Here is a 25,994-nt window from a genome sequence, read left to right as displayed (position 1 = left end):
AAAAAAAAAAAAGAAAAAAGAAAAAAAACAACAGATCCAACTTTCTGTTATCTCTAAGAAGCATTCCTTACTAATAAAGACAACCACAGACTAATAACCAATGATGGGAAACAGTCAAACAAATGGAAACATGTGAATCTGACATAGCTACTATTCTATCAGATGAAGTGGATTCAAATCAAGGATAGAAAGGATAAAGAAAACCACTTCATACTAAATAATGGAACAATTACTGAGAAAATATGGCAATGTAAAAATACATGCATTAAATATCGGTGTCCCCAATTTCATAAAACAAAGTCCAAGGGGCATAAAAGGTCAGGTGGATCCCGATACAATAATACTAGATAATTTCAATACTCCACTCTCATTTCAAGAGAAGTGATCCAAATTAAAAGTGAAAAGAAAAAGAGAAAAGGTAGACTATACTGTAAAGTAAATGGACTTAACAGATGTATACGGAACATTTCATCCAACAAAAACGGAATGAACACCCTTCTTAGGGGCCTACCAACCTTCTCTAATACAGACCACATTTTAGACCACAAATCCAATCCAGGCAAATATAAAATTACCAAAATATTATCTTGTATCTTACCAGACCACAGTGCAAAAAAGAAAAACCTATAATTAAGTAGCAAGGACCACACATGACACAGATACATAGAAACAGAACAGTACATTTTTGAATGACCTGCAGAGCTGTTGAAGAAATTGAAAGAACCTTAGAACCAAATGAAAATAAAAATACATTATTATGGTGATATTTTATTTGTATTCAAATGTTATTTGTATGTTAATAAAGTTGCCTGGGGGTCAGAGCTATTAGCAAGCCATAGGAAAGCAGGGCAGTGGTGGCGTCTGTTTGTAATCCCAGCACTTGGTAGGTAGAGCTAGGTAAGTCTCTGTGTGTTCATGGAATAGCCAGTATTGGATACACATGCCTTTAATCTCAATAACAACCATAGAAAACCTGGAGGTCTATACAGACAGGCCGTGATGAGGCGGTCATGTGGTTGGGTTTACAACCAATGAGAAGGCAGAACAGAAACACTATAAAAAGACAGACACAAAGGAAGTGGTTCTGGTTCGGAGACGTAGGACCATCGCAGGAGGAAGGGTAAGGTTTTAGCTCCTAGCTCTGACCTCTTGACTTTCTTCTTTGCATTGGTTCTGTGTTTCTTATTTAATAAGATGGTTGGTTACATCTACACATTATATCAAAACTAAAGCAGTTTTATGAGGAGAAAAATATAGTTTTGAGTACTTTCTAAAACAAGAACAAGGGGCTGGAGAGGTGGTTCAGAGGTTAAGAGCACTGGCTGCTCCTCCAAGGGTCCTGAGTTCAATTCCCAGCCACCACATGGAGGCTCACAACCATCTATAATTTGGTCTGGTGCCCTCTTCTGGTATGTAGGCAGAACACTGTGTACATAATAAATAAATCTTTAGAAAAAAACCAGAATAATCTAGAGTAAATAACTTAAGGATGTACCTCAAGTTCCTAAAAACAAGAACAGTCTAAACTCTAAAATAGTAGATGGCAATAAATAATAAAGGCAGAAGATAAGGAAACAGAGATGAAAAGAATACTATATAGAACCAATAAAAAAAAGATTGACAAATTCCTGCCCAATTTGTCAAAAGAGAGAAAAGACCCAAACTGAAAATTTAGAGAAAAAAATTATATAAAATACAAAAAGTCATTAAAGGGTACATTGACAATTTATACACTTCCCCAAACTAAGGAATATAGAAGAAACGGATAAATCTGTAGAAAAATTATCTACCAAAATACAAACAAGAAGTTATAAAGAACTTAAACAGAACCATAATAATAACTGTGGATCAATTTCTCTGATGAATATTGATCCAAGTAGTCTCAATAAAATTCCTACAAGCTGAAATAAAGAACATATTAAGAAAATCAAGTTGGTTTCACACCAGGGAGGATTAAATAAACAAGTGTAATTCAGAACATAGGTAGGCTTAGAAATAGAAACCACATAATTATATTAATCAATGAAAAAAAAAGGTCTTAGATAAAGTCCATCATCCCTTCACGATAAAAACCTCAAAGTAACTAGGAACAGAAGATAAGATAATCTCAAGATAATAAAGGCAGTATACAACAAGTATCAGTGTTATACTAATTGGGGGAAACTTGGATCATTTCCTCTGAAAGCTACAAATAAAAAAGAATGCACATACCTTCCATTGTTATAAAATACAAAGTCTTAGCTAGAGCATTAAGACAAGAAAATTAGAGAAAGAGGATACAAACAGAAAGGAGAGAAGGTGGATTACTGCTATCTGCAGACAGCACAACCTTATACTTAATAGACCCTAACAATTCACCAGCAAACTATAAGCTCTGTCAACACTTTCAGCAGAGTAGCAAGATATAAAAATTGAAACACAAAAATAGTACCCTTTGTATATATCAATAGTAAACTCACTGGGAATAAAGTTAGGGAGAAATCCCATTCATAATAGCTTTTTTAAAAACAGTTGGGAATAGGCCTAATCATGAAAGTAAAAGACCTACAATGAAAATTTATGAAACTAAAGAAAGAAATTGAGAAAGACACTAGAAAATGGAACGACCTCCTGTTCTTTTGGGTAGGCAGAATATTATATACATATTACTCAAAGCAATGTACATATTCAAAGCAATTTCTGACAAAATGACAATGACATTCTTGAATAAGAATAAGAAAAGACAATCTTAAATCTCATATGGAAGCACAATACTCCTAATAACTAATGTAATTCTTAGCAGAAAGAATAATGCAGGGTATGTCACAGTATCCAATCTCAAACTGTATGACATAGTTATGGAACAGAAACAGCAGAGCACTGTCATGAAACCAGGTGTGTAGCCCATTAGTGGGCTAGAATAGATGATCTAGGAATAGAGCCTTAGAGTCACAGTCATATCATTTTGGAAAAGCTGTCCGAAATATAAACTGGAGGCCAAACAGCCTCCTTTACAAATGGTTCTGAGGAAATGATTAACATGTAAAAGGACACAACTAGATCTCTATTTCTCACCCTCCACAGAATCAATTCAAAATGAATCAAAGATATTAATGTGAGACAATAAACTTTACACTGTTCCAAGAAAATCTAAGAAAACACCTGAAGATACAGGAATAGGCAAGCAGTTTTGGAAAAGGACTCTAATACATCGGAAATAGTTCTAAAAATTGACAAATGAGAGATTACATGAAATTAAAACATCTTTGGCACTATAAAAGAAACATTAGAATAAAGCGTCAGTCTACTGAATGGGGGAAAAAATCTGCCTATTACTCATAAAACAAGTCATTGATTTCTAGGATATATATAAATATATATCTACAAAAATGGAACAGATAAAAACAAAGCACCTAAACCAGTTAATGGTCCAATGAACTGAACAGACTATTCTTAAATGAAGAAATACAAATGGGCAATAAATACTTGGAAAAGTGTTCCAAGTCATCAAGGAGACACAAGACTATTTTGAAATTCCATTTCAACCCAGTCAGATGGCCATGATCATGAAAACAAATGACATCAAATGCAGGAGAGGAGGGTGTGTGAGGAGAACCCTTATCATTGCTAGTGGGAACCTGTACAGCCACTATGGAAATAAGTATGGAGGCGCCTCAAAAAATTAAACATTGAATGACCATTTCAATCTCCTATGTGATTCTTACGTATATATTTGAAGGATGCCAAGTTAACATAGACGGAAATACCTTACCTACACATCCACATTTATTGCTGTACTATTTATAATTGCCTGAAATAGAACCAGCCTAGATGCTCATCAACAAGAAATGGATAAAGGAAGCATGATACATATTCACAGTAGAATTTTATGATCCTGTAAGTAAAAATAATATCACAACATTTGTTAGGAAAAGAGGTGCAACTGAAATCTTTGTTAAGTGAACTAAGTTGAACTCAAGCCTAATACCACACTTTCTCTCATGTGCAGGACTTGTATAAATTCGTTTCTCATGACACCAATTTCCCTTCTGTACACTGAATGTGTGCTGCTCTCACTGGTTGATGGTAAAAGTTGACTTGGCCTATAGGCAGGCAGAATAATCCTGGGTGGGAAAGCAAATGGAGATACAGGGAGAAGGAAGGGAGGAGTCAGCAGACTCAAATCCAGTCACCCAAAGAACAAGGTATCAGAGAACAGGTAAGCCACAGGCTACGTGGCAATGCATAGATGAATAGAAATGAGTTAATCTAAGTATAAGAGCTAGTCAGTAGTTGGCCTGAGCTAATGGCTAAGCAGTTTTAATTAACATAAGCCTCTGTGTGTTTACTTGGGTCTGAGCAGCTGTAGACTGGGTGGGACACAGGAAAACTTCAGCTACAAATGGTGCCCACTGTGGAGCAAGTGTTTCCACCTAAAACCTGAGAAAGCTTTAAGAAAAAAAAAAGATTCTAAAACAGAGCTAAACACAGCTTCTTAGTTGTGTCTCTCAGGCAAGCCGTGAGCTACATTATGGCGGTTTTGCAGCAGTGTGTGGGCTTGACCTGCAGCATGATGTATTCCCGTGGTACACAGAGGCCTCTCCAAGCCACACATTATGCTAAGTGGTGGATTTAGCCTTTGCTAGTACAGGCAAGAAGGGGGGGGGGGCGGTTCTGGGCTACACGCTGCTCGATGGAAGCATAGACCCACTGCTTACCAGAGTTGGTGGTGAGCCTGGTTCCTAGAGCTGGCTGTAAACATAGTTCTGTCATGTTGGGAAGCTGAGGTGGGTGGAGCCAGCAGCCACAGCTGCCATTTCATTCCTAGTCATACTGCAGTTTAAAGCAATAGATACACAATAAAACAGATTCAGATGAAATAGTTTACAATCTGTGTAAAAATGCATGTAGGCTTGGAAGAGAGAGAAAAAGGAATATATGCAGTTATATAAAGGAATAGATAGTTTTAAAATAGAAAATCTTTAAAGAGACAGTAAAGGAAGTAAGTATAAAAAATAAGCCATATAAAGATGGATATCGCATAGAGAGTCTGGATTATGTTGTCTTTGGAAAGAGACATTTGATTGTAAAAATTGCTGAGTTAAATCAATATGTATATATTAGAGGTATCTCAATTTCAAAATGTATGTCTAAGGATATGTTGCTTTGGGAAAGAGATTCTGCTTTTGTTTCCACAGAAGATAAAAACCTGTGGGCTGCTTCCAGGCTAATATGGTTTGACCAGTCAAGACCCCCTGAAAGGTCTCTGATGTCATCATGGTCCAGATGATCCAACATCCAGAACTGTCTCAAGGCAACTGGCTCAGACAAAGCAGTCTCACCGACTACTCCAGTCAGGACTTGACCATTATCTTGAATTTTCTCAGGATCCCATATGACTACCTATCAGTGCCCCCTATCAACAGGAAGTAGCCTAGAACACTATGCCCACATTCCCAAATAATGGATTATGGATGTTTGTCTTTGTTTAGGTTGTTGGTCACAAATTGTTATTGGTCATAGTCATTATCTTTCTAAAAGAAGAAAGGGGGATATGGTGTGGAAATATAGGATATAGATATGATAGGATAAAATGGTGAATTGTTGAACCTACTTTTAAAGAGCAACTTGTTTAAAATGTTTTACATTGCTATGAATTTTAGTTTATTGATACAAATTTAAAGTTAATTTTGTTATACTGTATATTTATTTCTACTTATATTTAAAGTATTTTGTTTGTGCAACTCATTTGAAACTGTAGTGTATAGTTGAGAAATACAAATTAATAATTAGTCATCCATGATAATCAAACTTATAGTCATGTTAGTTAAGTTTTCTAGATATATATAGATATATTTCAATTAGTTAGTTAATCTTCAAACACTTCAAAGACCCACAGAATATGGGATTTTAATGTTTAATGGCATTTTAAATGTTTTAAAAAACTTAGACTTTCCTGGACAATGAGACATGTCTGCTCCTGGCAGCACTGATTTACTTCAAAGAAAGATGGGCATCAAAGACACTCCATATGGAATTTATTTTTTTCTTGGCAAAAATAGCCATTTGGGCAGAAACTGTTCTTGCCTGGACTGCTTGACAAAATGTTGTATCGACTGAACATACAGGACCCATAGGCAGGTGATCACTGAATTTTGCAACGTGAGATGGTCCTTCAAGTTCCTGCTTCACAGAGGAAACTGCCAGACATTCTAGAGCACACAGAGAAAAGCGACTGAGAGACTCTAGACCTATAGGCTGAAGATGGATGCCCCAACATTGCAGAAGAACTTTGGGTGACTGTCCAGGCAGCTGTCTTTGACATTCTAGATTTTTGGAAGTTGCTTACAATGTACTTCCTGTTTACTTAGGTAATATTATATCCTTCTGAAGTCTTTGATATAGTTGAAGACTAGATAGTTATAATTATGGTTTTCCTTGGTTATGATAAGAGATAAGGTAGATATGAAACTTTAGACTCACAAATATAAGATAGATATTTTCTTTAAATTCACAAAATACAAATAGACTAGATAGTTTAACTGTAATTCTCTTTTAAATTTATTTATTTTTATTTCACATGCATTCATGTTTTGCCTGCATGTATGTGTGTGTGAAGGTGTCAGATCCCCTGGAACTGGAGTTACAGGCAGTTATGAGTTGCCATGTGGGTGCTGGGAATTGAACCTGGTTCCTCTGGAAGAGTAGCCAGCACTCTTAACCACTGAGCCATCTCTCCAGTCCATAACTGTAATTCTTGTTTGTTATATGTAATTTTACTATGTTAAAGTTAAAACCACCAGAGCCTGCAACTAGTTGACAGGAGTTAGCCATAGAGAGTATGAGGGAGCCAGACAGACAGACAGGAAGTAGTAGGGAGATTTGGAGTATTGGCAGTCTTTTGGGTTTGGAACAGCTGGAGAGATACTCTTGCTGGGTCACTAGCCAAAGAGGAAGGTCAGTCAGTTGGTTGCTTTTAGGCTTCTCTGACCTAGCAGGTTTTCACCCCATCATCTGACTCCCAAGTCTTTATTGGTAAATAGAATGATAGAGACTTAGTTAAAACCTGTGGCAGAACCGATGTCAGAAGGACAGGAAGTCCCACCAAAGCCTGAGTAGAGGGGCACTGGCTGCAGAGCTGCAGACAGCAGCTAAAAATAGCCCTAGATTCAGGTGCAGCTGCCAAGCTGACAGACAGTAAAACAACAGGGGGTTCCTGGCTGTATCCTTAAAGATAACCTCTCCCCTGGCTTCCCATTCCCGGCTTCACTTCCCCCATCCTTTCCCCTTTCATTTCCTTGTGCCTCTGTACCCTTAGATAACGTTCCACCCCAGGTTGCATGATGTTTCTCTGCTTTCTCAGGTATTGATCCACTCACTGAGTTCACAACTAGTTGGGTCTCTGCAGAACCCTCCTGAGCCTTCCTCGGGAACATGGGAAGAAAATTAGGGGAACTCCTGCTTACATTTGTGCTCATAGGATAGCCTGGACCTCAGTCTCCATAGTGAAAATGCACTTCTACCCTGAACCTTGTCACTCGGAGCCTCCAGTTTTTTTTTTTTTGTTGTTTGTTTGTTTGTTTGTTTGTTTGTTTTTAAGACGAAACCAAACAACCAACAAAAATAACCCAGGGAACTGGGGGGATGGGTTTGTCTCCAATGGAACTTTCTGACCATGAAGGCCTGACCCCACAGGACTGAAGGAGGTCATGAAAGACACACAGGTGGATTCTTGTGCTTATTTCTCTCATTCTTTTGTGCTTCAACTGTGTTATTAGTGTGTCAGGTCCAAAAGAAACTGGGGACAAATGGCTGACTGTGGTACCTATTAACACACCAAAGAACATGCTGGCCTCTAGGCTCTCTCAGCATTGCGAATACCTGTTATAGAGTCCATGACTCCTCTCAGCTCTTCTCACCCCAACCCCTTACCCTAAACTTCTCCAGCTCATGGGCTTCCCTTTCCCCAGCTTCTCATCCCTATAGGACCCTGCCGATTTGGACATGAGCCTTCTTTTTGTTGTCTTGATTCTCTCTCCCTTTTTTTGTCTCCCTTTTATTTATTATTATGTATACAGTGTTCTACCTGCATGTACCCCTGCGTGCCAGAAGAGGACACCAGATCTCATTACAGATGGTTGTGAGCCACCATGTGTTTGCTGGGAATTGAACTCAGGACTTCTGGAAGAACAGCCAGTGCTCTTAACCACTGAGCCATCTCTCCGGCCCCTGTCTTGGTTTTCTTCTCTCTTGGTTCTTGGATCTCTCTCATGGCGCTCCCCCCACCCCCACCCCCACCCCACCCCCCCGCCCCCAGTTCAGTATACTGGTCATGTTTAGTCTACTATTTTCTCTCCCTTCTCTGGACTCTTCCAGATACCTCTGGCTGTACATATATACAATAAAAAACTTTTCCTTGCCAGGTGGTAGAGGCGCATGCCTTTAATCCCAGCACTCAGGAGGCAGAGCCAGGCGGATCTCTGTGAGTTCAAGGCCAGCCTGGTCTACAGAGTGAGATACAGGAAACCCTGTCCAAAAAAAAAAAAAAAAAAACTTTTCCTCAACCATACCTTGAAGATACCGTCTCCTTATTTTGTATACGTGAAGACCATCTTTCTTGACAGAGAATTTGCCTTGGTCTGGGCTTCAGAATAGGGAAGTAGTTATGCTAAATTCAGAGACGTGAAAGAGCCAAGCAGAGTCAGAACTCCCCCATGTCACTTCCAAGGAAGCAGCAAAAAGCCCAGCAAATTCTCAGGTTCCTCCTCTGGGGGAAGCAGTTGACCTCAGTACTTTCTTTTGAAACTTACTTACCTTGTCTTGAGCTTGCATCACCCTGGCTCTTCATCAGCTGGGATGATCTGGGGTTCTGTCCTCTTGTTTCCTATCACAACTGTTGCTTGGTCAGAATGGAAAAGAGTCCCAACTGTTTTAAGTCATCTCAGCCAAATCCTAGACATTAAGGAATAAATACCAGTTAGCCCTATTGGGTCCTGACCAATGTCAGGGTCGTGAGAAACACACACACACACACACACACACACACACACACACACACACACACACACACACACAACCACATGGTTACTATTTTAAGCCTTGAGTATTGAGAGGCTGGCTTATTACAAGCATAGATAGTTGGACATGGGAGTACTTTTACAAGTTCAACGAAAATACACAAGGATATACACACTAATAATCAAAACACTGACAGCAAAAAAAATGTACAAAAGGATGAAGTTCTTAATTCATTATTAAGCACAAAGAAAAGCCTAGTCAGGCCATGTTTTTCTTTCATGTTTGTGTTGCTGGGGATTGAACCTGGGCAAGCTGCTAACCAGCTGCCCTACAGCTATTATAAATACCAGACCCTGAGCCTAAGGACTTTTTAAATATGGAAATATTGGCAAATCTCTTTCCATCATTTCTCTTTCCAATCAGTCTGCCTCACTTAATTCACAATAGATAAATTTCAGAGCTTCAGAACTATTGCACAGCTCAGACTACAACTGCCTTAGTTTGTAATTCGGGAAATATCTCTATATTTGAACCTACTAGAGTTCTAATCATTCCATTCAATAGATCCTTGTACTGTGTATGGCATGCTATAGTTTTTCCTGGACTGAAAACTCTTTGTAGGCTGGAAAGTCTACACAACAGTCCTGATACATTGTTCCTTAGTCTACATTTATGGAGTAATATAATGAATGTATGGTTTTCAGTTTCCACCTAGTATGGTTGACCTGCTCAGAGTGTATTGGGGTAGGCTCTATTCTACACAAAATTCTACACATACATGTAGTGGTAGTGAATGATACTTTACATGCCCTTGTATGTTCTTCTTGGTCAGCTGCATGCCTCCTACCCTCACTTCCCTCTGTGTACTACTCTGCCTCTAGACCTTTTACACTTTATTTGATATACAAAATTCCGTTTTTATTTTCTTCTTTTTTTTTGTTTAGTGGTGATGGTGAAATTTTTTCTTTTTCTCTTTCATCTAGCCTTAAAATGTAATTAATTGGAAACCCTCCAAAATAAGTTAAATAAAGCAACAAAATTCTTTTAAAAATTTTTAAAACATCTCATTTTTTGGATTAATATTTCAGAAATATAAAATCTAAATATAGTTGGACCCTTATTTTGAAGTAAGCTTTTCACTTATTCAACAAAGATCAACTATTTGCTTTTCTTGGGTCCAGACTTGGGAAATAGGTAGAGGAGTAAGTAATAAGAGATGCAGAAGATACCCTTGACCACAGAAGACTTTATTGAAATTCGTAAGCTGCATTCTTCCATTGCTTTGTCAGAAATTCTGAGCATCATAGGAGTGTGTGTGTGTGTGTGTGTGTGTGTGTGTGTGTGTACAATCTTCCTATTGTTTCAGTGGTCCTTAGGATGCCCAAATCTGATTAGAAGCCAGAAAGCAGTTTTCCCATGGCCTTGTGATTCTGTGGGCTAACAGAAATAGTCACAGAGGAATTTTGCATGGCAAAATTTAATAGAAGTATGGTGGCCCTTTAACCATGAATTCTTCTGTTCTGTATGGATACTCCAAAAAGAAGATTCTATGTTAAGTAGATGTGAGGAGATAGCCCAGGGAGCCAGAAGAAACTGGCAAGCTGCGAGAGAGTAATTCAGGACTGATCCTTGGGAGGAAGGAAGAGAAGCATGGAAAGCAGTAGGCTCGGGCTTGGAGAGCTCTCAAGAAGAAGATTAATATAATCGACCTGTTGTGGAAAGTTGTGCAACCATTTGTACAGGAGGGTGGCTTCACAGTTGCTGTCACTGGCTGAGACTGTGGGACCTGTGGCCTCTAGTGCAAAGTTGGAGGTACATTTAAAACAGATGAGCTGGGGCTTTGAATCAACAACTCTCATGTATTTCCATGGCTACCACATGTCTCTCTATTTCCAAGCACCCTAAGCAGCCCCTCTCCCCTCCTCCTCAACTCTATGGTAACGGATCGTAAATACAAGTTGCAAATGAATTTGTCTTCCACGTTTGCAGTTGTTCATAGGAATTTGATGCAAAGAATCAAAACCACAGACAGTATGTATAGAAGGAGGGTAAAGACACATTTGACTTTTCCACGGATATGAACTGTCTCTATTTCCTCACACTGGCTCTTCAGTGTGAAGCCGTCAGAAGCATGGCCCCTCATCTTCATGCATTCAGCAGCTGCCTTCACTGCTACATACTCAGGTGAGGAGACTTAAGCTCCAACCCAAAGTCGGCAATATCACTTTAGCCACTGATTTCACCATCTCTACCAAGCTTCTCTCCAAATTGCTACCAAAGTTCTGTACTCACTGGGTCAGGAGATGACTGAGAAGCCAAATCATCACTAATTCTTAAAAGAATGAAGAGCGGCACCACAAAGCACCCAATCTCACCAGACACGGTGACAGGAGCGCATTATCTAGGTCATCTCCTTTGGTTTCACCTCAGCCCCCTAAAGTCAGTCTAGATGGCTTCCTTTTCCACAGTTCAGGCCACAGGAAGAAGGACTTGTCTACAACTGAGACCAGGCATTGTGACTCTAAGATCATTGCTCCTTCTAATTTCTCCCATGATTACTGACCCAGATACAGGGAAATGTATATGATTTAAGAATATGTATTAAGGACTAGAAAGGTGGTTCAGAAGTTAAGAGCACTTGCTGCTATTTCAGGGGATCCCAGGTTCAGATCCCAGCACCCATACCAGCCTCCTGTAACTCCAGTGCTAAGGGGTCCAACACCCTCTTCTGGCTTCCATGGGTACTGCATGCACATGCTGCATATACATAAACTCAGGCACAGGCGTGAAACAAAAGGAGATGCATACTTAAAAAAGAATATTGCGGAGTTGGGCTTAAAGCCAGATTGTTTCCTATCAGAAATTATAAATATGAGAAGAAAGAAGCTAGCTTTTTTTTTCCTCCTTTCAACCTAGTATATCTACATCTCAAGGGTAATATTCCCAGAGCAACTCAGAAGGGCCTCTAGTTCCCAGGAACTTATGGGGATCTGACTTCTCCACCTCCTCTCATTTTTGATGCTTTACTGAATCATAAAAGGAAAAGGAAATGGTGTTGCTCTCAAACATTTTCCTCCTTCACAGTCTGAGCTTTTGCTTTCACATGTAGCCTACACAGGGACCTATGTAAAGAGAATTCCAGGAGCCTCCAAATAAGATTAGCCCTCCGGCACCAGAACCTGTCTTTGCCTTAGTTGCCTCCTTGGCCTCCGGGTGGACAGCTCCAGTCAGCTCTGCCAGGCAAGATGACTGACTGTGAGTTCATGTTTATCCACTCTGGCTGAGGACTATCTTCAGTACGTCCTGCAGGTACCCGCTTTAGAATTGGCTCCAAGCAAAACATCCAGAGTGCTACAAAGAGTTGCTTTCTCAGTTCAAAAAAAAGTTGAAAAGAACCTGAAATTATCCTTGGATGATTTTGATGTGGGATCCATAGATTCCACCAGAACTATATTTAATCAAGTGATGGAAAAAGAATTTGAAGACGGCATCATTAACTGGGGAAGGACTGTGACTGTATTTGCCTTTGGGGATGTTCTCAAAAAAAAAAAAAAAAAAAAAAAAAAAAAAAAAAACCCAAGAGCAGATTGGCTTGGATGTGAATGCTTACAAGCAAGTTTCCAGTTTTGTGGCTGAATTCATAATGAGCAACACAGGAGAATGGATACGGCAGAATGGAGGCTGGGTATGTGTGATGACATTCCTTTTACATTTCTCTACTGCAAAGTTGGAATGGAGAGTTTCCTTACTAATTAAAACAAACAAGAAAATAACAACTAAAAGATTTCAGTCTGTTTCTAGATCTTATTTTAGATACTTTTAATTAAAAGTAAAGAAAGCAGAACTCTCCTGGGTCATTTCCAATGGACCCTACAACTCTACGGTCGGCAAACATTGGTCTGCCCAGCTTTTCTTCTCGCTTGGGAACTAGTCTTGAGGTCTGGGACTGGAAGCAGCAGCTTTTGACTGCATCTTCCGGATCAGCAGTGCAGACCCTCAAGTGTCGCCTTTTGCTAGGATTCTCATGACTATGGAGAATTGGGACAGAAAGAGCTGGGATTAGATCTTCTCATTTGTACTTTGCGGTGTTGTAACAGTAACCTGCCCAGTTTTGTGCATTCCTTACTTACACATTGACCTTTCCCATTTTCTAATATATAAATTGTGGGCTATTGAAGTTTCATGATACAAATAAATGATGTACTGCCTCACTGGAAGGAACCTTTTTAAAGGATATTCAAATATAAAAATTTGCTTTTTTTAAAAAAAAAAAAAAAAAAAAAACAGTATCTCAAAAATCCAGGACTATGCCAAGAATTTTTGGAGCTCAGGTTATCCAGAAGCCTTGCCCAGCTAGATTTAGATGCTTCACTTTGTGTCTCAATATGCTTAACACAGAGCTGAAAAACATTTCTGTCCCCATGTAGTCTCTCTCCCATCCCCAGCCTTTATCTCCCTCAAGCAATGTCCACTGTTACTATTGTATATACAAAGCATGTTTATTGAACACACCCAAAGAAAATACTTGTAGCATCTCCCATTCTCATTTGGAGGAGAGATTTCACCATTTTGCCCAGGCTGGCCTCCAACTTCCAGAGTATAGTGATGCTACTACCCTCAGCCTTCCACAGATCTGGGGCTCTGGATGTACACTACCATGCTTGGCTAGAAAGACGCCCCTTCAGCCCTTTGTCACCAGGGATCAAACCTAGAGCCTAACACAATCTGAACCCATGTTCTATCACAGCACTGTACCCTCAGCCTCATGGTAGTCTTTCTGAAAAATGCTTTACAAATTAGTATCTGGGCTAGACATGGCAGTGCACATCTGTAATTCCTGAACTCAGAAACAAAAGATAAGAGGACCAAAAGTTCAGAGTCATCTTCAACTACACAGCAAGTCAGTAGAAGGCCAGATCTGGTCATATGAAGGTCTGTTTGATCTGTCCACCCTAAATAATACATAGACTTATCCTGTAACTGTTTTTTCAACCCAGTACTTAAAATAGTATTTTAAAGAATACCTTAGGGACTGGGGAGTAGATCAATTATGGAGCTCCTGCGTTGCATGAACAAGGCCCCTAATTCAATCACTAGCACCACAAATAAACAAAATTAAAAGAGTTCTTAATATGTTCTGCTGAATGCACATGCTGTCCAAGAGCTGTTTATTTGGGCTATTTCCAGAGTTTTCTGTCATAAGCAATGTTTCTTTGAATATACCAATATGAATCCTCTCCTGTGTATAGGTGTTTTCTAGAGTGGATATTTGGTCCTAGAGTTATTTGCTCGTGGTTTATATCCATTTTGAAATTACTAGATTTTTCTGCTCCATAGTGGTTCTCCCAAATTATAATCCTGTCAGCAGCGTGTTAGAGTAGCCATCATTTCCTTGGCACAAGGAGGTCCTAGTAATCTATTACAATTTCTCCACTTTGTTAATACATATACTTAGTATCTTATGTTAATTAATTTTGCCCTAGGTTACTAGTATAGTTAAAGTTCTCTTAATGCTGAGCTCAAGTTCATGTTCATTGACTAATTCTTACTGAAAGATTTGCCTGCTTGTTTCTTTTGCCTGGTTTCCAATTGTTTATTAACAAAGGAATTCCTTGAACAACCTGAATGCAAATTATTTTTATACGTGGCAGATTTCTTTTAGTTTGTTGATTATCTTCTAAAGCTGTAGATGTCTTCAGCAATTACAAGTGTTTGGAATTTGATGCAATTGACTTGATTGAACACAGACTTTGTTCCACTTCTGCTTTGGTGAGTCTGTTTGCTAGGTCACACTGTAAAGCAGTCCTCCTTTTTGATTGCTTTCAACTACCTGTAGCTCTTCCTTCTAACATGCCTGGATTTGGCTCTAGGTGAAACATGCCAGATGTTTGGTTATGTTTCTCCTGGTTGGCTGTAGGAAGGACTCAGAAAAATCTCTGCTGCACTGTGTGCAAATAAACAGCTCTTGGACAGCATGTGCATTCAGCAGAACATATTAAGAACTCTTTTAATTTTTGTTTATTTATGGGGCTATGGACTGATTTTTAAAGGCCTTGTTCATGCAACACAGGAGCTCCACAATTGATCTACTTCCCCAGTCCCTAAAGTGTTCTTTAAAATACTATTTTAAGTACCCTGGGTTGAAAAACATAGTTACAGATAAGTGAAGGCAGGTGTCTTCTAGCACAGAAGCCACAAATGAGCCTGTAGAGAATAGTCTTACAAGCTCTATAGGTTTACTCTATGTTGCCATCGTCTAGCACAATATGTGTAAGACACAGAATATGTGTTGCTTAAATACATGTTAATATAATATATTGTGTGGATTCGTAGAATTAAAAATGAATGAAGGGTCTCTTAGAATTTCTAGAAATGCATTCGCCTGGGAATCATAGAGATATTAGCATGTACACAGTAGGAAAAACTTATCCTAATGGAGATATAATAGGACATCTCATGCAATACACACACCTTCCCCCTCCCCCCACACCTTCACCCTTCATAAAGTTTCTATGTGGGTTCTCAGATCTCTTCTTTTACACCTGGGAGCTTATGCTGTAGATATATCAGAAGTGCTCCTTAAGATCATTGTAAAGCCATCTCAATACCATTTTCCAGCCAACAGAAATCACTTATTCTGCTGATGGCAAATAGTTCTATAGTGAGCCAATACACACAGGCATCGCAATCTCTTTTTTGTTTGCTTGTTTTTTTCCCCACAGTGCCATTGACAAATCTGCTTCAATGAATGAGTTTACTTTTGTAGAATGATTCATTTTATAGAAAATGCCCGTGTGTTTGCTAGCAGTCAGGGGACCCAGTAGAAAGGGGAAATAGGAATTTTACAATTTTTTCCTTTTTACTTTTCTGAAAGAGAAAACTCTAAAATGATCATAAACATGCAAGCTATAGTCTTGTTACACTTGAAATATGCCTGAAACTTTATGGGAAGTTTTGGATCAAGATATGATAAAGAAGTACAGCACAGATATTAGGAACACCAGCTCCAATTCAAACAGGGCTGGCTTTATTTCAGGGCTCAGTGCTTATCATCTACGTGAATGGGACAACTTATATACCTTCTCTGTACTTCATTTCCTTGTCTGTAAAAATAGGCCATACTACAATCTATCTGCTGGGACTGGTATAAGGATCACATGAGTTACTCACATACAATGCTTCCAGAGCAATTCCTACAAATCTGCACTCAGTACAATTTCAAGACTATTGTTACTACTGATAAATACTCATGTTAATAACATTAATATCGCATAGCTTCTATTTAGCAAATCCAAGGATATCTAGACTCCAAAAGTTATATGGTCCACTTCAGTTAGATATTAGTCACCATAAACCTCAGGTACACTCAAGTAAAAACCATGAGACTGAGCATTAATAATGGGATGCATAATCTCATTCCTTCTTTTTTAAAAACCAGATTGAATCCTTCCCCATCCCTCTCCTCCTCATTCTTTCATCCTTCCCTCTCCTCCCTCTCATCCTTCCTCTGTTTTTTCCTTCTCCTTCATATCTCCTTTAGTTTCCAGCCTGTCATCTCTGCTCTTCTTCATCTTCTACATTTACTATTATTTTCTCCAGTTCCCTCTACCAGTCTGAAGTGCAAAGCTGGACTCATTCTTGCCTGGCAGAAGATTTAATGTGATTTTTTTCAGCTATCATGAGCATTTGGGAGGAAAAGATAGTTCCTAGAGCCACTAGAGCACATTTTAGTAGCTAGTGTCTGCAGTCTCAGCTACATAGAAGCAAAGGATAGAGGAACATTGCACATCTCTGTATCCTTCATGCTTAGCATAGGGCCTACTGCACACAAGGTACCTGACACACAGCTACAGATCTCAGGAACCGACACTGACATCTGAGGCCTGAACTCCAAATTTCCCTGCTTATTAGAGGCATGACTTAGGTTAAGTTACCTAGGAGGCACTCCAAGATTCATGTTTCCTATGTAATATGTATAACAACACAATATAGCATAATGTAATAATAATTATATTAAGTCATGTAATAATATAGCATAAACAATAAAAATGAAGACAACAATACCTATATGCAAAGAACCAGAAAGCTTTCTGATAAAAGTACTTTGTGAGTATGAAAATAGAATTATTCAAGTATGGGGATTACATGGGAAATTCCAAGAAATTTATAGTTTTAAAAACTACTCTAAGGCCGGGCGGTGGTGGCGCACGCCTTTAATCCCAGCACTCGGGAGGCAGAGGCAGGCGGATCTCTGTGAGTTCGAGGCCAGCCTGGGCTACCAAGTGAGTTCCAGGAAAGGCGCAAAGCTACACAGAGAAACCCTGTCTTGAAAAACCAAAAAAAAAAAAAAAAAAAAAAAAAAACTACTCTAAATACAAAAAGAAACTCCTTTTAGAAGTGGGGATACACTGAATTGGTCCCTTCCAAGTAACTAGAATAGGAAGAGTTAAACTAAGAGGTCCTCTCCTCTTCTCCTCCCCTCCCTCCCCTCCCGACTTCTTTCCTCTAACTCTAATGGCGTGGGTTAATTTGGTTGACAAAGCAAATCAGCAGAGTGGATACACAGATATGTAAAGATGACTGATTAACCATTCATCTCAGTAAAGGCATTTCCAAAGGTATAAATAGCCAAGACCTGTAAATGCTAAGCACATGCTCCACCATCGAGCTTTAGCCCATCTACCAAAACTGCTCTCCAATGAATCTCTAGAGGAGTGACTGTGGTATCCACTTATATCTTTAAAAAAAATCAGAGCTTTTAATTCTCTTTGGGTTATTGGCACAGTATGTGTCAGCCTGCTTTGTAATGCCATAATGGAATATTGCACAGAAAATGATAATAGAAACGAAGTTGCTAAGGGACTCTGAGAGGGCCAGCATCTAAGGGCACCAGCACTGAAGGGTACCAATATTGAAGGACTGCATCTGGTGAGAGCCTTTTTGCTGCAGGAAGTGAGATAAGAAGGCAGGGACGGAGGGAGGGAAGGGAGGAGGGAGGGAAGATGACTAGAGGACTGAGCACATCTTTTGATAACAAATCCACCCCTTATGTAATAGTCTCGATCTAGTAGTCATGGAGGGGATGCTCCCATGTGGAATCATTAGCAAACCAGGCAGCCACCAGTCAGGGGAAAGTGTCTGCATGTGGTGTGCAGAGTCAGCTGTGAGGCACGTGAGGTCATGTCCCAATAGAAAAAAAGACATTGCTCATTTCCCTTTATCCTCTTCTTAAAGATTCCAACTCTTTTTTTTTAAAGATTTATTTATTTATTATGTATACAGTGTTCTATTTGCATGTATCCCTGCAGGCCAGAAGAGGGAGCCAGATCTCATTACAGATGGTTGTGAGCCACCATATGGGTGCTGGGAATTGAACTCAGGACCTATGGAAGAACAACCAGTGTTCTTAACCTCTGAGCCATCTCTCCAGCCCCAAGATTCCAACTCTTAATAATATCAAAATACAATTAAGTCTCAACATGAGTTTTAGAAAATATAAACACAACATGCAAGCTTGGTATATTACTTATGCTTTAGCCGTTCTCAAAACCAGAGTAGCCCAATTTAGCAAATTTTCACTGCTCCCAGAAGTAATCAGATGTTGGCATTTCTTGTTTATTACCACATTACTGATGTGATAATGAATCCTTATTTGTATATTTATTTTATATTATTTTATATATATTAGCCTTAAGATTCAAATGGCACTATTTCCACTAAAGGAAATAGTTTTGAAAGAATCTGCTTGAAAAAGTATTTTTATAGGTATAAAAAAATTGATTGTATTATAATGTAAAGCTCTTTAATTGATGGTAAAGTGTTTTCCTATATATTATTAGCGATTTATGTCTCAGCGAACTTCTCTTTTTAGCTATTAAGGCCTGATTATTTTTTCTTACATTGGAATGAACTCTTTCCTGATAAATATATTTTCCTGGTTTGTGGTTCTTTAAATTTTAGTTTTTTATAGATTTATGACTGTTTCATACCTTCATTTAACTTTTTCTTTTACTGTCTTTGCCTTAGAAGTTGAAAATATTAGAAGTTAGCATGCTGCCCAGAAATGACTAGTTGTTCTATTAATAAAGGATCATTTTAGAGGCTATCACTGTACCTATCTGCCTCACAGCTGACTCTGCACACCACATGCAGACATTTTCCCCTGACTGATGGCTGCCTGGTTTGCTGATGATTCCACAACTACTAATTTCAAGATCTGCAGAAATTTCCAAAGTCTTCTGACTCTCGAGAAGCTAAACCTGATTCCCATTTTCTGGATTATTCCTATTATGGGATACCCCTTTGGAGACATTGAAATGCTGGAACCTACAAGATGTTGAGCAAATGTTTACTACATGGATATAAAAAATATCAGGGGTGGTGGTACAGAGAGTGTGGTGGTATTCTAATTGTACTGAAATGTGATTTTGATTGTATGTTAATAAATAAAGTTGCCCCGGGGTCAGAGCTATTAGAGCCATAGACAGAGTGTGGCGGTGGTGGCACATGCCTTTAATCCCATAGATCTCTGTGTGTTCAGGGATACAGCCAACATTGGAGACATATGCCTTTAAGACCTAGGGGGCTGTACACTCAGACAGTGACGAGGCAGTCACGTGTTTCGGTTTACAACCAATGAGAAGGCAGGACAATAATACTATAAAAAAGATGTACAGACAGGATATAGCTCTCTTTCAGGAAGCTGGGACAGCAGAAGGAAGGGTGAGATTTTAGCTCTGAGCTCTGACCTCTCAGCTTTCTCTTTTACATTGTTTCTGTGTTTCTTATTTAATAAGACGGTTGGTTACATCTACATCTGGCGCCCAACGTGACAAGAATCCATTAAAAATCGCTTGGCTTGGCGGCAGGTCCGCTTTCCAGCAAGGGCAGCAGGCAGCAGCAGGCGGCGGCCGGCTTAATAGTCGGAGCAGCGGCCCCCTAGTCCTTGGCCTCAGGCCGGACTAACTGAGCTGCTTGCTTAAAGCCTGCTAGCTTAAAGCCGGTGCTACAAACAACTCAGACCTGCCCTGCCGAACAGGACCCTGCCTGTAAAGCCAACGCACGTGGTCGGAGCTTAAGGAAGCCAGACCCAAGCCTTGACTCGGCACAAGAGGGAACACGTGGCTTTAGCCGGCTACGCTTTCTTGTGCGTTCTCTCTCTCTCTCTCTCTCTCTCTCTCTCTCTCTCTCTCTCTCTCTGTCTCTCTCTCTGGATTTACACCTGGGACACTAGGTGGCTGTTTTGAAAATCCCCTCGGATTTCTACTGTTCTACACAGATTTGGTAAGTCATAACATATCAGATATTTTAAAGGAAACTATCTAAAAGAGATTTTTTTCTACATTAAAAAATGGGTTTTATGTGTACATTGGAAGAAAATTGGTTTTTGTTCGAAATTTTAGGCAGTCTGACAATGGAACAACTATATAATATTAGTATTGGTGAAATTATGAAGCTTATCACTATGGTAATCCTCATTTCAATATTTAAAAAGATAGTCAATTTAAGTGCCAGGATAACAGCTTTAGAAGAACTTGTTAAACCTGTAAAAATTCAGACAGAAGAAATTAACAGTGAAGTTGTTTCAAGTCTGGATCATAAGGTTACAGAAAGAAAGCCTGTTTTCACACAGTCACTCTTAATTTATCCTGTAACCATACAGCAGATGCCTGATCAAATGGCTACACAAAATATTTGGGCTCCAATTGAAATGTTGGATTTAAAAAGGTTTAAGGAGGCAATAGTATCTTATGGCATGCATTCCCCATATGTAAAGCAAATGTTAAACTCTTGAGCAACATATAATAGGATAGTACCACAGGACTGGCGGGACCTTGCACAAGGTGTTCTGGAACCCAGCCAGAGACTTCAATTTCTGACCTGGTTTAAGGAGGAGGCTAAAAACATAGAAAAACAATGGAGGGATAAAGGAATACAAGTTTGCCAGGATCAGCTTATTGGAGAAGGCCAATATGCTTCAGTACAAACACAATGTTTATATGATGTCCAAACCCTAATTTTATGTCGAACGGCAGCCTTGAATGCATGGGACAGAGTTGAGGAACCAGGAAAAAAATCTGAGTCATTTACAAAGGTGATGCAAGGCCCAAAAGAGTCTTTTACAGATTTTTTACAAAGACTGGCTTCAGCAGTAAAGAGAATGGTCACGGATTCAGAAGCTGGTAAGGCAATAATTGAATCTTTGGCCTTTGAGAATGCGAATGCAGCATGCAAAAGAATAATCAAGCCATTAAGGGCAAGATCTGAACCTATGGAAGATTGGATTAGAGAAACAATTAATGTTGAGGCTGATGAGCATGATGATACGTGGGTAGGAGAAGTAATTTCAAAAGGTTTGAGGAGTGTTAGATGTTTTGGATGTGGAAAGCAAGGACATTTGAAAAGGGACTGTAGACAGGTCATTCCCAGAAAAATGTTTCTTCAAGGAACAATGGCAACAGAATGCCCCCTTCCTTCTGGAGTATGCAGAAGGTGTGGTAAGGGAAAACACTGGACCAACGAATGTAGATCAACAAAGGACAGACAGGGTAATCCTTTGCCTCAGTCTTCGGGAAACTCCCAGAGGGGCCTCAGGCAGGCCCCCATTGCAAATCCAGTTCAAACCTTTCCTGAAGCCATAGAGGAAATCCCTGCTCTGAGCGATTAAATAACCAAATGCCTATTGGAATAAATCATGCTGGTCAGGATGATGAAACAGAGAGAATAGAAAATTCAGGAGAAAACATAAAGAAAATTTTTTGGCAAGCTTTTATTAATGAACAAAGACCAAAATTAACGATAAAAATAAATGGTGTTTTGTTGTCTGGTCTGGTAGACACAGGTGCGGACGTTACCATAATTGCACCAGAATTTTGGCATCCAACTTGGCCTCTTCAGGAGGTAAACGTTCAACTGTTAGGAATTGGGACATTATCTCAGGTGACACAGAGTGCAAGATGGCTCGAATGTATAGGTCCAGAAGGACAGAGAGGAAAATTAAAACCATATGTGGCTAACATAACTATGAACCTGTGGGGTCGAGACTTGTTGCAACAATGGAATACTCAGATTAACATCCCTCCAATCTCAGAAACAAATCATAAACTAGCACATGTTACTGAGAGAAATATTAGAAGATATTGTTCTAATGAGTGGTCACCAGCCATCCATATTATACAAGAACAGGGCACAATAACTGATGATCTTCCAAAGACACCAACAGTTTTACCTTTAAAATGGTTAACAGACAAGCCTGTATGGGTCCAACAATGGCCTTTAACAACAGAGAAACTCCAGGCTTTAGAAGAGCTGGTAGAAGAACAGTTAAATGCTCAGCATATTGAAAAATCAACCAGCCCTTGGAATTCTCCTGTATTTGTTATTAAAAAGAAATCTGGTAAATGGAGAATGGTAACAGACCTTAGAGCAATTAACAAAGTAATTCAGTCAATGGGCTCTCTACAATCTGGGATGCCTTTGCCTACTCTGTTACCAAAAGGATGGCCTCTCATAGTTATTGATTTAAAAGACTGTTTTTATTCAATACCCTTACAAGAAAAAGACAGAGAAAGATTTGCTTTTACAGTGCCTACTTATAATAATTCTCAACCGGTTAAAAGATTTCAATGGAGGGTCCTCCCACAGGGAATGTTGAATAGCCCAACTCTGTGCCAATACTTTGTACAACAGCCATTGGAAGTGATACGTAAAAAATTTCCTAAAACTATAATTTATCATTATATGGACGATATTTTACTAGCTGACTCAAATGCAGATACTTTAGAAATAATGTTTGAAGAAGTAAAGAAAATTTTGCCTTGCTGGGGATTACAAATTGCTCCTGAAAAGATACAAAGAGGAGATTCTATTAATTATTTAGGATATAAAATAGAGCTACAAAAAATTAGACCCCAAAAGGTGCAAATTCGGAGAGATAGGCTACAGACTCTTAATGACTTTCAAAGATTATTTGGAGATATTTCTCATCTACGAACTATTGTTGGGGTAAAAAATGATGCACTGACTAATTTGTTCAAAACCTTAGAAGGTGACAAGGACTTAAATAGTCCAAGAGAATTATCACCTGAAGCTGAGAAAGAATTAGCCTTGGTAGAAAAGAAAGTGCATGAAGGACACGTGGATCATATTGATCCAAAGCTGGATTGCATTTTGGTTATTTTACCTTCTAGGCGTTCTCCTACTGGAATATTAATGCAGAGGGAAGATATTATATTGGAATGGATATTTTTACCAAATAAACCAAATAAAAAATTAAAAACTTATGTGGAAAAAATCTCTGACTTGATTTACAAAGGAAAATTGAGACTTTGTCAATTAGCAGGCATAGACCCAGCAGAAATTGTCGTACCTTTAACTAAGGAGGACATTGAAAAATTATGGACAGAAAGTGAACCTTGGCAAAGAGCTTGCAGTAATTTTTTGGGAGAAATTAACAGCAAATATCCCAAAAGCAGTAGAATTGATCTTATAAAGAGAGCTGACTGGATCTTGCCTCAAATTGTACGGCAAAAACCCATATCTGGAGTTCGTACATTTTATACAGATGCCAATAAAGAAGGAAAGGCAGGTTACAAATCAGAAAATTTAAGTAAAGTGGTTCAAAGTCCATATAATTCAGTTCAAAAATCAGAATTGTATGTTATTCTTGGTTTTAATGGATTTTTCAGAACCTCTCAACATAGTAACTGACTCTCAGTATGCTGAAAGAGTGGTGTTACATATTGAGACTGCAGAATTTATCCCTGATGCTTCAGAATGAACTTCACTATTTATTCAATTACAAGATACAATCAGGAAAAGGAAACATCCTTTATATATAACTCACATTCGATCACATACTGGTCTGCCAGGCCCTCTAGCACAAGGCAATGATGAGATTGATAAATTATTGATAGGAAATGTGCTGGAGGCCTCAGAATTTCATAAAAAACATCACGTCAATAGTAAAGGTTTAAAAAAGGATTTTTCCATAACCTGGCAACAAGCCAAAGAAATAGTAAAGAAATGTCCTACTTGTTCCTTCTACAATCAAACGCCATTACCAGCAGGATGTAACCCAAAGGGTACTCAGAGAAATGAAATCTGGTAGATGGACGTGTTTCACTTTGCAGAATTTGGAAAACTGAAATATGTACACCACACCATCGATACTTATTTAGGATTTCAATGGGCAACTGCTTTGAGTTCTGAAAAAGCTGATTCTGTAATCACTCATTTGCTAAAAGTCATGGCCATTATGGGTATACCTGCACAAATCAAAACTGACAATGCTCCATCATATGTCTCTGTTAAAATGAAACAGTTTTTTGCTTATTACAATATAAAGCATATTACAGGAATACCAAGGTCAAGCAGTTATAGAAAGATCAAACAGAACTCTAAAGGATATGCTAAATAAACAGAAATGGGTAACAAAAACTCCCAGAAAGAGACTGCATAATGCTCTTCTAACTTTGAATTTCTGAATGCCAATGAGAAAGGAACAACAGCTGCAGAGAGACATTGGATAATAGAAAAAACTACAGAATTAAATCAGCCTATATACTTTAAGGGTGTGCTGACCTCAGAATGGAAACCAGGGTATGTATTACGTTGGGGACGAGGTTTTGCTTTTGTTTCTACAGGAGAAGATAAGCTGTGGGTACCATCAAAATTGATAAAGGTTCGATTTGAACAAGAGAGACCTCTTAATTAGAGGAGGTGATAGTTCATCAACCAGCATGAACATCCAATTTAAACTAACTTGTACCAGTAACACATGCCTTTTCATTTAATCAGATAATAATTTGCCAAGAAGGAACATCCCCAAAATTAGTCTTGGGGAAAGGTTTTTGTTTTTGTCTTTTAGGAGAATGAAGGGTAAGGAATCTGAAGAACACTGGACAAATGAGACAACTGAGGAAAAGGGACAAATCATCTATCCCAAGAAACAGAGTGAAACGGTGTATGGGTATATATTATCTAAAAAATTTTATGTCTTCCTAAATGTTTCTGCTTTTCTCTAAAGATTTAACACTATTGGTCTTCTAATAGTCCCAGTTCAATTAAAATTTAAAGCTGACTTTGGAGTTGGAGAATGGCTCTCTCCTTCTTTAAACTCAAACATGTTGTTAAAATGAAAATACAAACTCCCTGTATCATGCCAGAATAAAAGAGCCATCTTCTGCTATGGTACAGGACAAAAGCAAAATTAATTAAGGGACTATTCTATTACTAATCTCAACTCTTTGATTCTATTCTGATTCTTTAAACTTTTCTTAAAGTATGAATTTTATATCAAAATTTACAAGATTAATATATATATAGATATTTATACATTTTAAACTTTGTTAAGATATAAATGGCATCTATATTACTAACTAATTCTAAAAAAAAAAAAAAAGGCTTCAATTACCTGCATATACATGTCTTTGTGTTCGAGTCTCTTATCAGTTTTCTGCAGGAAATCAGGGCCAGGCCTAACATCAACTGAAGTCTCCAGAAAGAAGATGGGGCCCCACAACAACAACAATTCCACGTGGACAATAATAATATCATTAAGCTGACAAACATCATCCACAGATCAGCTTTGAACTACAAGGTGCTCAGAGCAATTTTGAGATGACTAGCTGAGATGATCCAGTCTCAAAGACTACTTGAATAAGGACTTGAGATAAACCCTGAACTTTGGCATTATACACAGACTGGATAATGAAGGATATAGTTACCTCTCCTAGAATTTGACAATTAACCTAAAATTTTTCTTTCAGGATAAAGAAAACTTCGCCCATACCCAGCAGGAAGCAATTTTAAGAATACGACGCCCACATTCCCAAAGAGGTGGTGTCGGGTGGGTGGTTTTTTGGTCTTTTTAATGGGTTTTGGGTCTGGGATAATTTTCAGTATTTAGGGGGGTTGGTTACAAGTTATTGTCAAGGGTTAGGAAAAAGCACTACTGACGGGAGAGACAAGGGCTCCTGTGACAATGGTGACCAGCA

General features: G+C 38.7%; 1 protein-coding gene and 1 pseudogene across 1 annotated transcript in view; one reads left to right on the top strand and one right to left on the bottom strand.

The window, feature by feature from the left end:
- The window catches only part of LOC143268230 (uncharacterized), a 79,120-nt gene that overhangs the window by 49,029 nt on the left and 4,097 nt on the right, over positions 1–25,994 (bottom strand). Inside the window, exon 2 of the mRNA XM_076549376.1 lies at positions 8,794–8,931. Coding sequence (XP_076405491.1) covers positions 8,794–8,827 — 34 coding nt within the window. The 5' untranslated portion in view covers positions 8,828–8,931. The remainder of the gene's footprint in view (positions 1–8,793; positions 8,932–25,994) is intronic.
- Positions 12,243–12,753, top strand: LOC143268190 (bcl-2-related protein A1 pseudogene; annotated as a pseudogene).

Source organism: Peromyscus maniculatus, chromosome 12 (genome assembly GCF_049852395.1).
Source record: "Peromyscus maniculatus bairdii isolate BWxNUB_F1_BW_parent chromosome 12, HU_Pman_BW_mat_3.1, whole genome shotgun sequence".
Taxonomy (NCBI): domain Eukaryota; kingdom Metazoa; phylum Chordata; class Mammalia; order Rodentia; family Cricetidae; genus Peromyscus; species Peromyscus maniculatus.
This window is presented reverse-complemented; position numbering and strand designations above follow the sequence as displayed.